We start from the raw sequence: 17,179 nt of genomic DNA on the forward strand, positions 1-17,179 counted from the left end.
CACACAGAAGACGGACCACGTGGACACCGGGAGATGGCCATCTATAAGCCACAGAGAGGGACCCCAGAAGAAACCAACCTTGCCACACCTTAATCCTGGACCTCCAGCCTCCAAAAGAAAATCAAGGCAGTCCTACCAACTCATACAGAGTAGGGTTAGCTAGCTACCTTCGGGCTCAATGGGTCCTCTGTGATTCCATATCTGGCTGCTTCCACTAATCACACAACCCAGGCCATCAGAAAATCAACATGAACGCCAGGACTTCACATTATACTTGGAGTAGAAGAGTATGTCACCGTGATACTAGATTCCCCCAGATTATCCATGAAGGAGTCATTAGTAAAGTCTCTTTTGATGTGGCCTTGAATTGTACAAATACTTCTAGGATGGGAGGAGGGAGGAAAAACATAGAATTAACTCTAATGATTTAAGTAGAAATAACTGTAATTGAAGACCCTCTCCAATCTGTGGAAAATGGTTAACTGAATCTTGAGGACTATAATTCAAGGCAAGAAGTTTACAGCAGGCACGCCCATTTTGCTGGATATGATTTTAGAGAAGATTTGGCACTGACACGTCAATAGGGCGTAGCTGGACAGGGGACATACCGCTTAGGAGAACAGCCTCATGCAAACGGTCACAGCTGGTCAAACGGAGGAAGAGGGGAGAGCTTCCCAGGAATTAAGAAAGCCCTATTTTCATAGAGGAGTATTTTTATAGAGAAGTAATTTTTAGAGAGAAGTAATCTTATTGTCGCATTCTTCTGACATCCATATCCCCGGAGAAACAGCAAGTATGAAAAGGACAGCTGACTACACTGAATGCCAACTTGGTTTGTGGAGCGTTTACATTCCCGGTACTGTGCTAAGTGCTCCACATGCATCCCCATATAAGCTCTATGCCCGCTCGGCAACACGTATTGTAGACCATCCCCAAAGACGAAGAAGTTCAGAGAGGCTACCTGATCATCTACCCGTACAATACACAATTACATATGCAAATACAAGATTACAGTTACCTTCACGTTTTTTCCTTTTTAAAATGCAAAACTACTAGAAGATTGCAAATTACATGTGACACATCACGTTTCTACAGGACTGTATCATTCTGTACCACATCCTTTATTAGCCTCTCCCTAAAATCTAGGAAGACAAGTACTCTCTTTGCTGGATCACAGTAGACATTTCACTAAAAATCTGAGAAATTATAAGTTTCGGGTGCTTTTAAACTTACAAAACGAGATGAGTTATCATTTTTCACGGTCTTCGCGTTTCCGAATGATTCCAGGATTGGATTCGCTTGTAAGAGCTGCCGTTCGAGTTCCCCCTAAAAGACATTACACGTATGCACACACACACACACACACACACACACACACACACACACACACACATATATAAAAGCATATTAGGTTAATCTAACATCTTTACTCCAATCCTGGGGTGGGGCTGGGGTGGACAAAACAATAAACTTCCTCTCTTCCTCAGTGTTTTCATTCTGTTTGCCATCTCGTAACCTTTGTGGCTTTATTCTCAGTCATATTAGGCTCTGCTAAAGGGAAAAACAGCATGTATAAAGTGATCGGAAGGGGAAGAAAAAGTCACGTTAAACAGCAGATCAATTTGAGGGCAGGGCATGTAAATTAGGCAGAGAATTTTGAAAAGAAAACAAACTGGTTTTCATGAAATGAAATTCAGCTTGACACTTCAATTAAGGACATATTAATACTTACACTTCTGTTTATTTTTATACTGCCTTGCTCCAATGACTGAAGGCAGACAATTCTAATAACCACTATCCTAGTGGTAGATGTGTCATTTTTCCAAGGGTTGCACATGATACCCTAATGATGCTGACAGGATGATGTCCTCACTGACACTTTCAGGGAGGATGGAGATGGGGATGCTGCTGACTTTTGCTCAAATTTAAAAACGCTTACTATAGAGTATGTGATAGAATATAGGCTTTATGCAGAGTCTTTACTTATGTGCAAATTCGGCTAGGAAATAGGTTCCACAAACAAAAGATGTAAGTATATTAATATGTGCTTTAATCATGACACACAATAAGAAGCTGCATGAGAAAGCAAGATGCTATTTCTGGCCACGGAAAGCACTACAAAGTGGTGTTGTGTTCCTGGAACGTAATTTTCGAGTGTATCATAGGAACTTCGATACATCTGCTTTTTCCAAACACAAAGCTTACCCCTGTATTTTAAAATACCACAGTCAGTATTCTAGACCTAAAGACAGGATGTCAAACCACTAGCAAATGTGATTCTCTGAGCAGAGGGATAAAAGGATCCTCATGCAAGGATCTGAACTACCGGCCAGTTGCTATGTGAGCGTTGCATGATGAGATCCAAAAAGAACAAATATAACACCATACATGGAGTTGGCGTTTAACTCTGGAATTGGACTCCTTCGCTCGTTACGAGGGTGGGAAAGTACTCCAGAGGCACAGGACCCAGTGAGATACGCTCCCCCCACAGGTCTGCCCTCCAGCACTGATCTGAACTGCCCAGATCTTCACAGGTGTTGAGTGCAGTCTACAGTGGTGTTCAACTGAAACCAGGCAGGAACCAGTCCCGTTAAGACCTGCGGGATGTACTTCCTTTCCTGGCATTTGATAATATGCTCCCTGTAGCGTTAGTCTCCCAGGTTATGGACTTCACATTTCTGCTGTAAAGCTTCCTAAACATTATAGGCTTCCCAGGGTTCTTAAATGTGGTATCCCGGCAACCATTTTTAACAACTGAGAGGCATCATTAAGGGGCATCGTTCTGTAATCTAACAAGTGCCTTTCCCCTGGAGGTCAGCAGTCGCCCACATCACCGTGCCCACGGCTGGCATCTTGCAAAGCCCTGGGTGTACGAGCTCTGCAAAAATCAGGCTCTAGAATGCTTCTTGCCTCACTCAGCCTGTGATCAGAATGTAGAAGCCGTCAGAAAAACACTGAATTTTCCTAAGTGGGGCACTACCTTTGCACTAACTATTGCTACTTAGATCTAGGAACTAGACAGAATATAGATTCCTTAGAATTACGCACTATCATCCCGCCAAATCCTAATAAAAATAATTTCAGTGACATTTCACCTTTCAAGTGTTTTCCTAACTTGGAGGTAAAGTATTGCATATCCTATTTTAATACTCCCTAGATGTGGCTACAAGGAGTCTTTTCTCTGTGTGTGAGTGCATGTGGGTGTGCTCATGTGTGTGATTTACGGATTCCATCCTTTCTCCTGCTGGCTTTTAATAAACTGGCTGTATCCCCTGAACCTAGCTCAGTGTCAGGTCAAAAGGATGCTCCGGGAGTGTTTGCTGAATGATTGTGGCATTAGAGGTCCCGAAATATTCTAGCAGCATTCGGGAGGGGATGGTGCTGAGCCAAAGTTGGCAGGAAGAATCGGGTGAAGGGTCTGCACTGTCTCCATAGAACCTGCTGACTGGGCCGCTTCTGTGTCTCTGCTGTTGGGGTCACTAGGTTATTAGCAGGGTTGTGGTATTACTTTTCTCCTAATGGGCTGGTGACATCAATGGGACCAAGCAAAGCTCTCAGTAACTCCTCAATGAATCACAAAAAGCTTGAACACACAGCTGTCATCGTAAAGCACACAAAAAGGATCTTAAATTAAGAAATTACCGCTGAGTCTGATCATTTCTGTGCTGTGCAATTTCACACTTTGATTAAATGGCGCTAACCTCTCTCAACCAAACTATGAAGCCAGTTATAAACCATCAGGGGACAGTGACTAAGTGCTAACCCTTCCACCAGAATTGGAGGGGCAGTGGCCCTGGTTTCGATTATTCTATATGATAACGAGAAAGGTCTTTGGGAATGTAGGGGAAACTAATCAGCATTAGCTACTGAAATTGTTTTTACAGTTTTAAGTATTTAGAATTCTATGATGCTTTAAAGGTCTACCAATCATGATGAAAACTATACCCTTCCGTTTGTTATATGGTATATTAATATCTACCTATGATATGATAGAGAAGTTTGAAGTTGGTAAAAAAAAGAAAAGAAAAGCCCTTTGAAAACTCCAGTTGAGCCAGCAAGGCTGGGGTCATGCTGGGCTTTGCAGGCCTGACTGGGTACAGATGTAGGTGTCCCAGGGCCCACAAGAGGGCTGAACGTGGGTGGCAACAGCTCGACGTCACGCTGAGAACCAGACTTCGTCTCAACCGGCAGGCTCGAATTTCTGCACTTGTGCCTGCTGTCACCATCCTCTTAGTTCGAGGCCGTTCAGAGCAGCAGATAGCAAGTCATCTGGAAGCTGCCATCCAGAGGTGGGGGACTCGCTAGTTGGAGGGGCAGGCGGGCTGGCCTGGAGGAGTCCCTTCTTCGGGGACGGTTAGGTTTTAGAAATCACTGACTGGTGTTTAACTCTGCCCTAGATTCAGGCTCTGGCGTAGCACTGAACGCTGTGCCAGACTCTTGAGGGTCTGTAACAGCGACCTATGGTGAGGGAGCCCAGCACACAGACTGCCTCCAGCGGGCTGGGCACAAAGCCAAGCAGGACTTGAACTTGGTCATAAAAACTGTATCCAAAGTTTGCAGGTAAACGCTTCACGTTTACTGCTTAACCACTGTGGCCCGAATTCTAAGAAGTGGTTTCTATTACTATTTCCACGATAATGATTAAGTTTTAAAGGTAAGCACAAAAGCCTGCCCGGATGGCTAAAACAGACATGGACGTGTGCTGGCGAGGAGACGGGGGCACCCTCATGCACTGCTGGTGGGAATGGAGGGCGGTTCCTTCAAGCGTTAAACCGAATACTACGGTAACCCAGCCGGCCCACACCCAGGTGCCTGCCCAAGAGAATGGGAAACACAGGTCCACACAAACCCTACGCACAAATGTTCCTGGGGCATTGTCCAAGATGGCCCCCAAGTGGAAACAATCCAAAATGTCTGCCAATGGATGGATGGATAAACACAGCGGGACCTACCTACCGTAAGGGAATACCGTTCGGCCAAGGAGAGGGGTGGAGTATTTGCACACGCTACGACACGGATAAACCGTGCAAACACCATGCGAAGCGAAAGGATGCCAGGATTCCGTTCAAGTATCCTATGCACGACAGACAGATTCGCAGAGACAGAAAGTATGTCGATGATTTCTGGGGACTGGGAGGAAATGGAAGGTGATTCCAAATGGCTTTCTTTTTGGGGGGATGAAAACACGCTCAAGTTGACTGCAGGGATAACTGTGTAACTCAGTGTAATGAAAACAACAATGCTGAACTGTATGAATGTGTGAAGTTTATGGCGTGTGAATTAAATTTTGATGAAGCTGTTAAAAAAAACAAGGAATGAGCAGAGAGAGACAAATAAAGGACTCCCCAAATCAGGGGCCTCGAAACGCCTTCCCCTCCCTTGTTCTTACAACGCATACTGTGTCTAGTGACAAAAGGCTAGAGATGTATACAAATGGTTCCTGGGTGCCTAAGTTTTGCCTGTAATGTTCAATGTAAATTCACAAACCAGGGATGTCAAACCAAATGAAACACCTTGCAAAGTACAGACTGCTTGCTGGCAGTCATTCTCAAAATGGGGTGAGGGGGTCCCCGGGAAGGGGGAGCGATTGTGGGCAAAGAAGTCATTTCTCGACGGGACCCTCTGCAGGGTCACTACCGCCCACGAGCATCTCCTAATCTTCAACTGGGCTGGGAGGAAAAACTGAGGACCAGTGTTCTTCTCAGTCTTCTAGAAACACAAGCACAGCCCCCACCGGACTAGACTACTATTACAATAAACATGGGAAAAGCAGCCCCGGAGATCTGTGCAGAGTGAGTTCATGCAGCAGGACATGCAAATCAATGACGGAGGGAGGGAGGCATGGCCAGAGAAGCTGTCGCTGCCCTGTCTTTGGGAAAACGTGCCCCCTGTCGACGGAGCCGACCCAAAGTACAGTCCAGGGGTAGGCATGCTACTCACACAACAGCGATCCATTCTGTGGTTTAAAATGACATCGAAACAAAACGTTAACAGTAATGGTGTACGGATTCCGTGGTGGAATTTGGAAAACCCCGATCTGTACAGTAGTTACTTAATGCTAATTCACTGGTGACCCAAGTGCACATTAACAGGTCATTTTAGCGAGTACCTCGAAGACACAGAGAAAAGCTAATTTCTGGTCTAGAGGTTCCTTCTGTAGTCAGCAAAAGAGCCTTTAAATGTCCTCTAGGACAACAATGATTCCGTGAACCCTTCCTATTTGTACGAATGATCTGCTCTCTACAGCTGAAGGAGAAGACAGAACGTCATAGGGCCTTGGCACAGCTTTGCTGTCTGAGAACATCTTGAGAATTTTAAGGAGGGTTTCTGAAAATCCTGTCTATAGGACTATTCCTATAGACACTTAAGAATTTCTTTATATTAGTAAGTCATTTCTAGAACATTGTGCTTTCCTGCTTCGTATTAGCTCTGTTTCACTGTCTTGTGGCAGACAGCCAGACCGAAGCCATCCAGTCCCAGGGAAAGGGTCAAGTCCAGGACAGATGTCTCTCTCCTCCAGGGTAGCAGGAAAGGCTCTGTCTATGGCTGTGCTCTATGGAGCCTGAAGGGGGGAGCATTCGATAACCAGTAAGAATAACACTCCTCCACCACTTGCCCTGGATAACAAAGGATAATTTTACATATTATATCAACAAGGCCCTCAGCTTAAAATACATACGGGCCATAAAAAACTTTATTAGAAATGTGTAAATCCAAAAAGGTACAACTTTAGAGTTGCAGCCCCAAACTCAAAAATTTAACATATGGCCCAAAGCGAGGCTTCTGTGTATTTAAAGAAAAATTGAAATCGTTCCATCTCGTATTTGACACACGAAACCCTGAGGGTTCAAGGCTTCATCAACAGGTGATTCAATGTCATGATAAAAAGGGTAGAGAAATATTCAAACTCGTCTCGAAAACACATTTAAAGCCAAAGGGCATGCTGCTGCTCACAAAAGATGATGTCTCTAAGCAACACATTTTCAAAATCAAATTTTCTTTTTTGCGGTAAATTTCACTCACAACTCCTGGTATTTGTTTCTAATAGAGACTCGATCTAGAGACAGAAATTAGCGCAAACATTCAAGACTAAGAAGCATAAACAAAAGCACTTGCCTGATGCTTCACTGGTTTTGGCGATTCCTGCTGTTTGTTACAAACAGATAAACGCAAACGTTAGCGAGTCTGGGCCTTTCCCTAAGCGGTGAGCCACATCTAAAGCACCACGTGACCGTCCACCTCAGAACTGTGACAGCAGATCTGGCTGGCGTTCCTCAGGGATCAGCTGCCACTTGGGCAGATTCAGGATCACTGACCCCCTTTTATTTGTACCCCTTTTCTATCATCGACTGCCCCCAAATTTCCATCCTCGTCTCGAGCTTCTATGGCCAGTGGCAACAGCCTGTGTCCCTGCTCAGAAAAGACAGCTAAAGACCCTTGAGGCCCATCTTTTGGTGGAAACAGGCAATCTTCAAAACACTGCTCTTCGATCGTTAACCATTCCTCCCAAAGCTTTGCAAGAAATCAGGCTTCAAGCCGGAATCGTAATTCTGGTTGGCCTGTTAGAAAACCTAGGTACTACAATTCCCTCCTGAGCGGAGGAAGTTTCTGGGTGGGGGTCGTGGAGACAAGGGGGCGGTCAGTTCCAGCAGGACACTGAGTAGCTGTGCTTCCTTATTCTGGTTTCTGCAATCGTAAAAGAATAAACCGAGGCATTAAATGAACAACGGAACGAAAACTTACAGGAATATTATGGTCCTTCCGTCCTTTGTGCGAAGAAGCGACATGAGCAAGGTACTGAATGACTTTCTTAGTATTTTCTGTCTTCCCAGCACCTGATTCACCCCTGAAAGAAACAGTAACACAGGCTGTCTTAAAGAAAGCAGGGCGTCCACCTTCCAAAGTTGTAATTAACAAAATTAAACCGAGTTGGAACAAGAATTGGTAGGAAATAAAGAGGATGTAGGATAAAAACCGATTGGCAGAAGTCAGAAAATTGTTGTAAATTACCACACGCTTTTTCCACCCCCTGGAGATGCCAGTGAGACACAGGGAAAAGTTCAGAGTGCTGTGTTTTTGTTTTTTCAAGGAGTTTGGGGGTTCCACCAGAGAAGCAGCATTTATCGTAAGAGGTCATTAAAACGTTCCTCAGCACCAGAAACCCATCCACCGCTGGGGATTTCATCTGAAGGAGCTGAAGACCTCTGGGCTGCCCCTTGCTGCTCAGGTCCAGGCAAGGTTTTCTCGCTCTTCCCCCAAAGGAGCGGACGAGTGTTCCTACAGCCACAGCACCTTGTACATATTTTGTCACATCTCCTCAGCCACCTGCCGGCCTCGCATCCTGGGCTCCTGGGGCAAAGGGCAGGACCCCGTGCATGTGCGTCTGTTTACTGTGCATTTGTGTTTATTTGTGTTAGTTTTTTTTTAATCCACGGAACCTCGTGCAGTGCCGACCCACAGCCGCTACACAAGGTGTAGAGACAGTGAACGAACACCGTGAATTTTGTGATGAACCGGGACAGATGCCACCACTTTGTGTGCTTTACGTTTTAAAACAAGGCTAGCACGTTTCAAAGGCTGCTTTTGATTTCTACTCAAGTACTGATCTTGAAATTCAGGGAAGCTTCTGGACACACAGCGCTACCTGAGTTCTGGCCTTTCTGTTCAAATATCAAAGGGTCCCTAAGATCAGATCAAAGCAAACCTATCTTCACAATGGATAAAAATCTCAATTTGGATTGAAGTAGAAATTTTGGGGGCGCCTGGGTGGCTAGGTTGGTTAAGCATCCCTACTCTTGATATCAGCTCAGGTCATGATTTCACGGTTTGTGAGTTCGAGACCCACGTTGGGTTCTCCACTGACAGTGTGGAGCCTACTTGGGATTTTCTCTCACTCCCTCTCTCTGGCCTTCCCCTGCTCATGTTCTTTCTCTCTCTCTCTCAAAATAAAAATATTAAACTCTAAAAACACACACACACCCCAAAAAGCCCCAGTGATTCTTAAATCACTGGTAAACTGTAAAAAAAGATAAATAAAACAAAAAATTTCATTATCTAATTAGATAAAAAAAAAAAAAAAAGCCTCAGGGGGGAAAAAAAACAAAGAAAAAACCAGGGCGCCTGGGGGGGCTCAGTCGGTTAAGTATCTGACTTGTGGTTTCAGCTCAGGTCATGATCTCACGGTTGATGAATTTCAGCCCCACACTGGGCTTTGAGCTGACAGTGTGGAACATGCTTGGGATCCCTTCTCTCTCTTCTCTCTCCCTCTCTCTGCCCTTCCCCTGCTCTCTCTCAAAATAAACAAACTTAAAAAAAAACCTTCTGAAACCCCCAAATGTTAATACACACATGGCCGACTAACAATCCTCTAAACCCGTTGTACCCAACCCAAGCCTTAGAAGTCTAATGTTTCTAACAAGCTCCCACCCTTTCTGGAAAGTGTACTCTGAATTGCACTATTTTTGTCCACAACTTAAGCATGTCAGTGGGTTTACTGGCTGCATTATTTTCTCTGCACCCAGACACCTACAATCTAAACTGAAGAGGCTCTGGGTAAAGGGAGCCCCACTGACCAACTAGTTGTATGGCTTTGAGGAAGGAAATGGTCTCCTTCCAGCCTCCATGCCACCATTTGTAAAGTGGAGGAACTGGGAGCACCGGGGGGTTTCGGTTGGTTAAACGCCCCGACTTAGGCTTGGGTCATAATCTCACAGTTTGTACGTTTGAGCCCCACGTCGGGCTCTGTGCTGATAGTGTGGAGTCTGCTTGGGATTCTCTCTCTCTCTCCTTCCCCTGCTCTCACTTTCTCTCAAAATAAATAAATTAAAAAAAAAATCAAGTTGTCTCTGAAGTTTATTCTTTCAGATAAACTTCACATAATTGTTTTGTCACGCCTCACTCATTTCTTGCCCGATAAATAAAAAAACAAGAGACAGAATTTTGAATTAAGTAATATTAACATACTTTTTTTTTTTTTTTAATGGGAAAAGGTGTTCTGTCTCTCGGGGAAATTTTGTGTTTTCTATGCTCGCAACTATCAAGGACTTTGTTGGTCTTATACATCTTTGAAATCCTGGTGCCCAGCACAGTAGGGGCTCTGTAAATACCAATGAATAAATGAATACAGTTCCTGCACATGTTTTAAGTTTATTCCTAGGCTCCCTTTTATATTTTTTATTCCTGCTATTAACATCCTTTATCTTCTACCTGGCTACCACTGGCACCTGGATAAGGTAATACATTTTAATTCACTCATTCAATAAATACAAATCAACCCCTGTGTACTGGGCATTCTTCTTTTTTTTTTAAATTTTTTTTTTTTTTACATTTTTAATTTAATTTTGATGGAGAGACAGAGCACAAGTGGGGGAGGAGTAGAGAGAGAGGGAGACACAGAATCCGAAGCAGGCTCCAGGCTCCGAGCTGTCAGCACAGAGCCCGACACGGGGCTCGAACTCACAAACCTCAAGATCATGACTTGAGCCGAAGTCGGACGCTTAACCGACTGAGCCACCCAGGCCAGGCATTCTTCTAAGGGCAAGAGCTAGAGCGGTGAACAAAGTCTGCGTCCTTGGGGAGCTCAAGTTCAGGGGCAAAGACGTAAAATAAACCACAAAAAACAAATAAGAGAAGTGTAAGACACGAGGGATGCCATGAGGGCCACAAGGAGGCAGGTGGGGTTGGGGAGGAGGCAGAGAGGAGCAGAGGACACTTTCCTGGAGACTCGATGGTTGGGGGGAGCCTCCAAAATGGGGGAGAACAGACCAGTGAAATCCGGGGGCGCCATGTTCGGGGCGGGGGGATGGAGACCCAAACACAAAGGAGTATCTTTGCCAGGAACGGGTGTAGGAGCTGAGGCAACCAGAGAGGCAGAGAACCGCGGGGGCTCCGGATGCAGCAGGGATGGGGGTTGGAGGGGGGGGTGCCCCAAGTCACGGCAAAGAATCTGGATTTTATTCAAGCATAATTGCTCAATAGCTAGGATAGTGGTTTTCTCTGTTTGGTTAACTTTGTTTAAAATACTTAGTGCTTCAAGGCTAATCATGATGCTGGTGGCTGTTTTCAAACAAATAACTTTTCTCTTACGCCCAGAAATGAGCCTCTCGTTTAGAGTATTACTTGTCTCGAAAATACTTATGATTGTTCCTTTTCAGCTAAGTTTTGCCTCTGTGGTTTCTCCATAAACTCCTCTCTATTGGACAGGCTTCGGTGTGTCCTTAAAGCATTTTGTTCCTTCCCGGTCACACTCCCCGGGCTGTGCCTCTCAACTGCTTATATAAACTCTGCCACATTTTTTCTCTTCGGGTCTAAGGTAACTCTGACATAGAAACTATTAATACAAAGACGAATGTATTCCAATACCTCACTACTGAGTTCCCAAGAGGGGAGGTGGGGAACCTTCTATCCCCCGTCTTAAAATGTGGACAGTAGCGGGGCGCCTGGGAGGCTCACTCGGGTAAGCACTGGACTCTTGCTTTCAGCTCAGGTCACGATCTTGCGGTTCACGAGTTCAAGCCCCGTGTCGGGCTCCATGCTGACAGTGCGGAGCCTGCTTGGGATTCTTTCTCATTCTTTCTCTCCCTCTCTCTGCCCCTCCCCTGCTGTCTCTCTCTCTCTCAAAATAAATAAAATTAAAAAATTTTTAAACGTGGACGGTAGCTTCTCACATGGAAGACTGCTGTGAAGAAAAAATACAGTTCATCTAAGGCACATGACTTGTATCCCGTGAACATCACCCATTACTGTGCACCCCTCACCCACCGTTCACGAAGTACCTTGAGTTTCTGGACTCTGAATTATTTTATGACTCTATTAACGCTAACGTAATGGTTAAGAATGTGGCTTACAGTGTGAAAATGACCTACCCTACGTTCAAATCCTGTCTACCCCTTTCTAGCTCCGGTTAAGTGCACGGAAGGAGCCTAGCGCTGCCCCGGCCGAAAGGGGTCTCCCTAAGTGGCAAGAGTGCTAACAGCAACGATGAAGACGAGGGTATCCACAGAAGTACGAAAAAGAGAAAAGAAGGAACCCGAATGTGCGTGTGAAAGAGGTGGCAGGATCCGCGGCACAGAATTCTTGGAAACGACTTTTTATTAAGGGGAACGAGCGGGGCACCTTTGTCCCAGCCAGAAGCGGAGGAATAAAAGCGGCGTGAACACAAGTGAAGATGTGACGGAACTCAGAGGAGTCAGGAGAGTCCTCAGGGAGGAGAGCACAGAACACGGCCTCGAAGAGCGAGGAGGACAGACATGAGGATCTGACCTCATTTCCGCCCACCAACGGTATGTACCGACGAAGCAGCCCTACCCTGCCACAGGCTTCGCTGCCGGCCCACGGGGTGCAAGTACAAGGCCAACGACACACACGGCCAGGAGCCCGGCGGGGGGGGGGGGGTGCCCTGTGTCCTTTACAGGACATCGGGACACATAAGACCCGGCCGGGGTGCCTCTAGGCTGGAGGTGTTCGAGTGTTCTAGAGAGGTCTGTGGCTTTCACTGGCTTCTCAAAGAGGCGTGCCATCCAAAACAAAATGTCAAAGCCAACAGTACTGAGAAGCGGGGGGGTGGACCACGAACACGTGACCCATTGTGGGCTCTTTCTTGGAGTTCCTTCTGGACCACGGGTACATTTCTCCAGCAAGAGACTCCTCCCCCAGATCTTAACTGCTTCTGTGTTTATTCTCTCTGGATGTTTGTGACATCAAATCCAATCTAGTTTCAAAAACACCCTCTGCCTGAAATTCTTGCTTCAGATGACCTCCATCTGAAAACCAACAACACATGTACCTCCCCCCCCCCCAACCCCCTGCCGCCCACACACTAGCTGATGTTTTCCTGTAGTTTCAAAGCTCTGTTCTGTTAGAAAGCAGCTTATTAGCAAGAGCAGAGGTTTTATGGTCAAGAAGGGCTTGGGTTCGGGGTCCCCGGGTGGCTCACTCGGTTAACCATCCGACTCTTGCTTTCGGCTCAGGTCATGATCTCATGGTTCATGAGTTCGAGCCCCACATCAGGCTCCGTGCTGACAGCTCAGAGTCTGCATGGGATTCTCGCTCTTTCTCTCTGCCCCTCCCTGGCTTGCTCTCTTTCTCAAAATAAATATACTTTAAAGAAAAAAAAGAAAGGCTTGGGTTCAGGTCCTCCGTCGCGCTAACACCAGGCAGGGTCAGCCGAGGACAACGGGACACGTAATTGGGGCTAACGGGGCTACTGCAAAGATTAATGGCGCTAACACTTGCAAAGAGGCTAGTGCCCTTTCCTGGCGTATTTGCCAAGAACATTTTAAACTTCCATTCACAAGCTGATTTGCATACTTCTTTCCCCCATAATTTAGCTCCCATTGAGATGCACCTACAATAATCCAAAACTTCCCACAGTTTTAAGACTTGAGCATTTCTAAGACAAAGGATCTTCTGAAGAGCGCACAAAGAGCACACTGTGGTCCAAAGAAACTGGCTGTGGGGTCGTGGAGCTAGTTCACGGGAGACAAGAGAGAATACCAGACTTCCACTGACAACACAGTGGCTTTTCAACTGTATACCGCACTGTCGCCTTAGATGTGTGGGGGCTTTTTAATTTTTGTTTTTAAAGCAGTTTTAGACTTACAACAAAATCGAGAAAGGCAGAAACTTCCCATATACCCCTGTGCCCACACACGCATAGTCCCCTCTATTATCAACATCACTGAAACGGGACGTCGTAATCACCCAAAGTTCATAGTTTACGTTAAGGTTCACTCCGCTCCAGGTGTTTGTGGTACATTCTATGGGTTTGGACACACTCGTGATGACTCGTCCCTACTACTAGAATACCATGCAAAGGACGATCAAGTTCCTCTGTGCTCTGCCTGTAGTCCTCTCCCCTCCCTTCCCACACCCCCGGCACCCGCTCATCTACTCACTGTCTCCATGCTTTTGCCTTTTCCAGGATGTCATATAGTTGGAACTTCTCAGAGTGGCTGCTTTCACTTACTAATACGCATCTGGAGTTCCTCTGTGTCTTTCTGTGGCCTGAGAGCTCATTTCTTTTTTAGTGCTGGATCACATTCCAGTGTCTGGATGGACCACTTTATGCATTCACCTGCTGGAGGGCATCCTGGTTGCGTCCTAGTTCGGGTGATTGTGTACGAAGCAGGTTTTGGTGCAGACCTAAGTTTCATTCCGATGGGGAAACGCTAAGGCATGTGCCCGGTGGATCCTGCTGAGTACGCCTGGCTTTGCAAGAAACCACCACACCGCCTTCCAAAGCTGCGCCGTTTCGCTTTCCCACCAGAGACGAATGACCGTCCCTGTCACTCCACGGCCTCGCCAGCATTTGGCGTTGTCGCCGCCGCAGACTTTGGCCGTTCTAGCGGGTGTGTGCGGCTAGTATGCGACGTGGGGCATCTTTTCGTGCACTCCTTCGCCATCCACGTCATGTGCTGAGGTCTCTGCGCCAGTTTTTAATGAGGTTGTTTGTTTTCTTATTTTACATATTTCTGGTACATCTTGGGTAACAGTCCTTTACCCGACGTGCCTTTTGAAAATATTTTCTCCCCGGGGCGCCTGGGTGGCGCAGTCGGTTAAGCGTCCGACTTCAGCCGGGTCACGATCTCGCGGTCCGTGAGTTCGAGCCCCGCGTCGGGCTCTGGGCTGACGGCTCAGAGCCTGGAGCCTGCTTCCGATTCTGTGTCTCCCTCTCTCTCTGCCCCTCCCCCATTCATGCTCTGTCTCTCTCTGTCCCAAAAATAAATAAAAAACGTTGAAAAAAAAATTTTTTTTAAAAAAAGAAAATATTTTCTCCCAGTCTTTAGCTCACGTTTTCATTCTCTTGACGTTGTCCTTTCGAGAGCAGAAGCTTCTTTAATATTAATGAAGTCCAGCTTACTGTTTCTTTCACGGGTCATGTCTTTAGTCTGAAGGACTAGACATGGGTCACGTCTTTAAATATCTGAAAAAGCATCACCAGAGCCAGGGGCCTCCACATTTCCTCCTGTCATATACAAGTTTTATAGTTTGGGTTTTACATTTAGGTCTATGATCCGTTTTCTGGTTCATTCTGTGAAGGGTGTAAAGCCTGTGTCTACATTTTTTTTTTTTCACATGTGGCTGTCCAGTTGTCCAGCACCATTTATTAAAGGGCCTCTCTCTGCCCCATGATGTTACCTGCGAGCCTCTGTCAAAGATCAGTTGACTGAATTTTGTGAATTTTGGGGTTTTAGCTATTTAATCAATTCTACCAATTTGCTGATCTTAAATTCTTAACATAGGTTACTCCTAGGCAAGAACTAATTGTTTTAAATCTAGGCGGGCTCGGTCAGCACCACCTAGTGTATTTGTATAGGACACATGAAATTCCTTAACAGTAAGAAAAAAGGGCGCCTGGGTGGCTCAGTCGGTTAAGCGTCCGACTTCGGCTCAGGTCATGATCTCAGTCTGTGGGTTCGAGCACCGCGTCGGGCTCTGTGCTGACAACTCAGAGCCTGGAGCCTGCTTCGGATTCTGTGTCTCCCTCTCTCTCTGCCCCTCCCCTGCTCTCAGTGTGTGTGTGTGTGTCTCTCTCTCTAAAAGAAATAAATGTTAAAAAAAATTATTAAAAAAAAAGAAAAAAGTCTCATCACATCCTGATGGAAGGCTAGTGTGGGGCAACCACGGTTTTATAATGGTTACGTTGCCAAATACACGTAAAAGCAGAAAAACTTGAGTTAACCAGCAGTTAGGAAGTCATACGTGTAAACAAATTACTCTCTAAAAAGGGAGCTTAGAGGGCAGAATCATTTCCTCACCCACGTGGCTGCAGTGTGAATTTTAATTCTAATGAGAAGTCATGTTGACGGAACACTCTTGATAGGATCTCACCTCCAATTACGTGGGATCCAAGTGCATGGCTTTCTCAGGATAAAGGAGACCCTGAGTGTCTTTACTACGGAACATGGCAGGATGTGAGAGCAATGAGCACACGGCGGGGGGGGGGGGTAGATGCTTAACTGGGAGCTCACACTGCCCGGCCTGAGTCCACACGGAAAAAGGCTGGCCAGGTGGTTGTAGGCAGATGAGGCCAGAGGGGAAGTTACGATGTTCATCCTTTTGGTGGAAAAGTAAGTTCAGAGTAAATGATTAAAACAGTAAAGGTTAAAGAGTGGCTATCAAACCACCTAGGTAGTAGATAAAAAAAAAAAAAAATGTTGCTTCCACCTGTGTTTTTCTCTGGGATACTATGTACACAGAAGGACTCAATATAAAATAACTATTACGTAAAATTGACTAAATAGTTAATCTCACTTGGCTGGGTGCTAAATTTGAAAGGATCCCAGTTACACGCCCTTGGACTTCTTTACGTGGTGGACACTCAAAGGCACCACAGAACATGCTACGGAACATCTCCTAGCCTCTCAGATCTGAGATACATTGTTTCCCATTTTTAGATTTCTCAAGTCACAATGTAGCTTATAGTAGATATGAACAAGAAACGGGTTATTAAATATCACAACCAGTGGTATCCAAGAACAAAGAAAGCCTGAAAGAGGCTGAAAGAGGTGGGGGTGGGGATTTGCCAGGGAACTTTCTTCCAGGGCGACAGTAATGTTCTCCATCTTGACAGAGGTTCAGACGATAGGAATAACTCAGCAGAAGCAGATTTTAAGCCTCGTGTATTTCATCACGTGCAAATCATGTCTCCAAAGATAAAGATATAAATATTGGGCTTTAGTTAGCGTTACCTACACTGCAGCGTTTCAGGGGAAGTGTGTGGATATCTACAATTGAACTTGAGATAAATCAAAGGAAGGGACTGATAGCCCATCAAAGTGGCATAAAAATTGCTTTATTTCTGATCAGCAGCCACAGAAGGAAACAGGATCTAACCTTAAGCAGAGCCTCCTGAAAATACACCCGCCACTGACCATCATCCCAGGGAGTCTCTGGATTGGAAAAAGACAGACCAGGAAGTGCAAATTCAGACAGACCACAAAGTGCAAATTCAGCTGTCTGTTAGCATCATGAAGCCCGACAGAATCCTTCATGCTCTCTCCTTGAAGCCCTTGTCCTCCTTTTCCGTCAAGTTTAGTACAGAATATAGAAGTCTTTTCTCCTGTACTCTACGGCCAATTAATTTGCAATCCCCGGGTGCTGGACGCGAGGTGGGAAAGGAAGAATCTCCTCCCAACACAAACAAGAAAATGGAGTGATGCGTGGACACAAGGTTGAG

At 45.8% G+C, this 17,179-nt stretch overlaps 1 protein-coding gene across 4 annotated transcripts in view; it reads right to left on the reverse strand.

The window, feature by feature from the left end:
• The window catches only part of MYH10 (myosin heavy chain 10), a 132,225-nt gene that overhangs the window by 77,652 nt on the left and 37,394 nt on the right, over nt 1-17,179 (reverse strand). For all 4 annotated transcript variants that reach the window (XM_047833220.1, XM_047833219.1, XM_047833221.1 and 1 more), the window contains exons 5-6: nt 7,744-7,846; nt 1,234-1,326 (exon numbers count right to left, since the gene is read on the reverse strand). In XM_047833220.1, the coding sequence (XP_047689176.1) occupies nt 1,234-1,326; nt 7,744-7,846 (196 nt within the window). The remainder of the gene's footprint in view (nt 1-1,233; nt 1,327-7,743; nt 7,847-17,179) is intronic.

Source organism: Prionailurus viverrinus, chromosome E1 (genome assembly GCF_022837055.1).
Source record: "Prionailurus viverrinus isolate Anna chromosome E1, UM_Priviv_1.0, whole genome shotgun sequence".
In the NCBI taxonomy this organism is placed as follows: domain Eukaryota; kingdom Metazoa; phylum Chordata; class Mammalia; order Carnivora; family Felidae; genus Prionailurus; species Prionailurus viverrinus.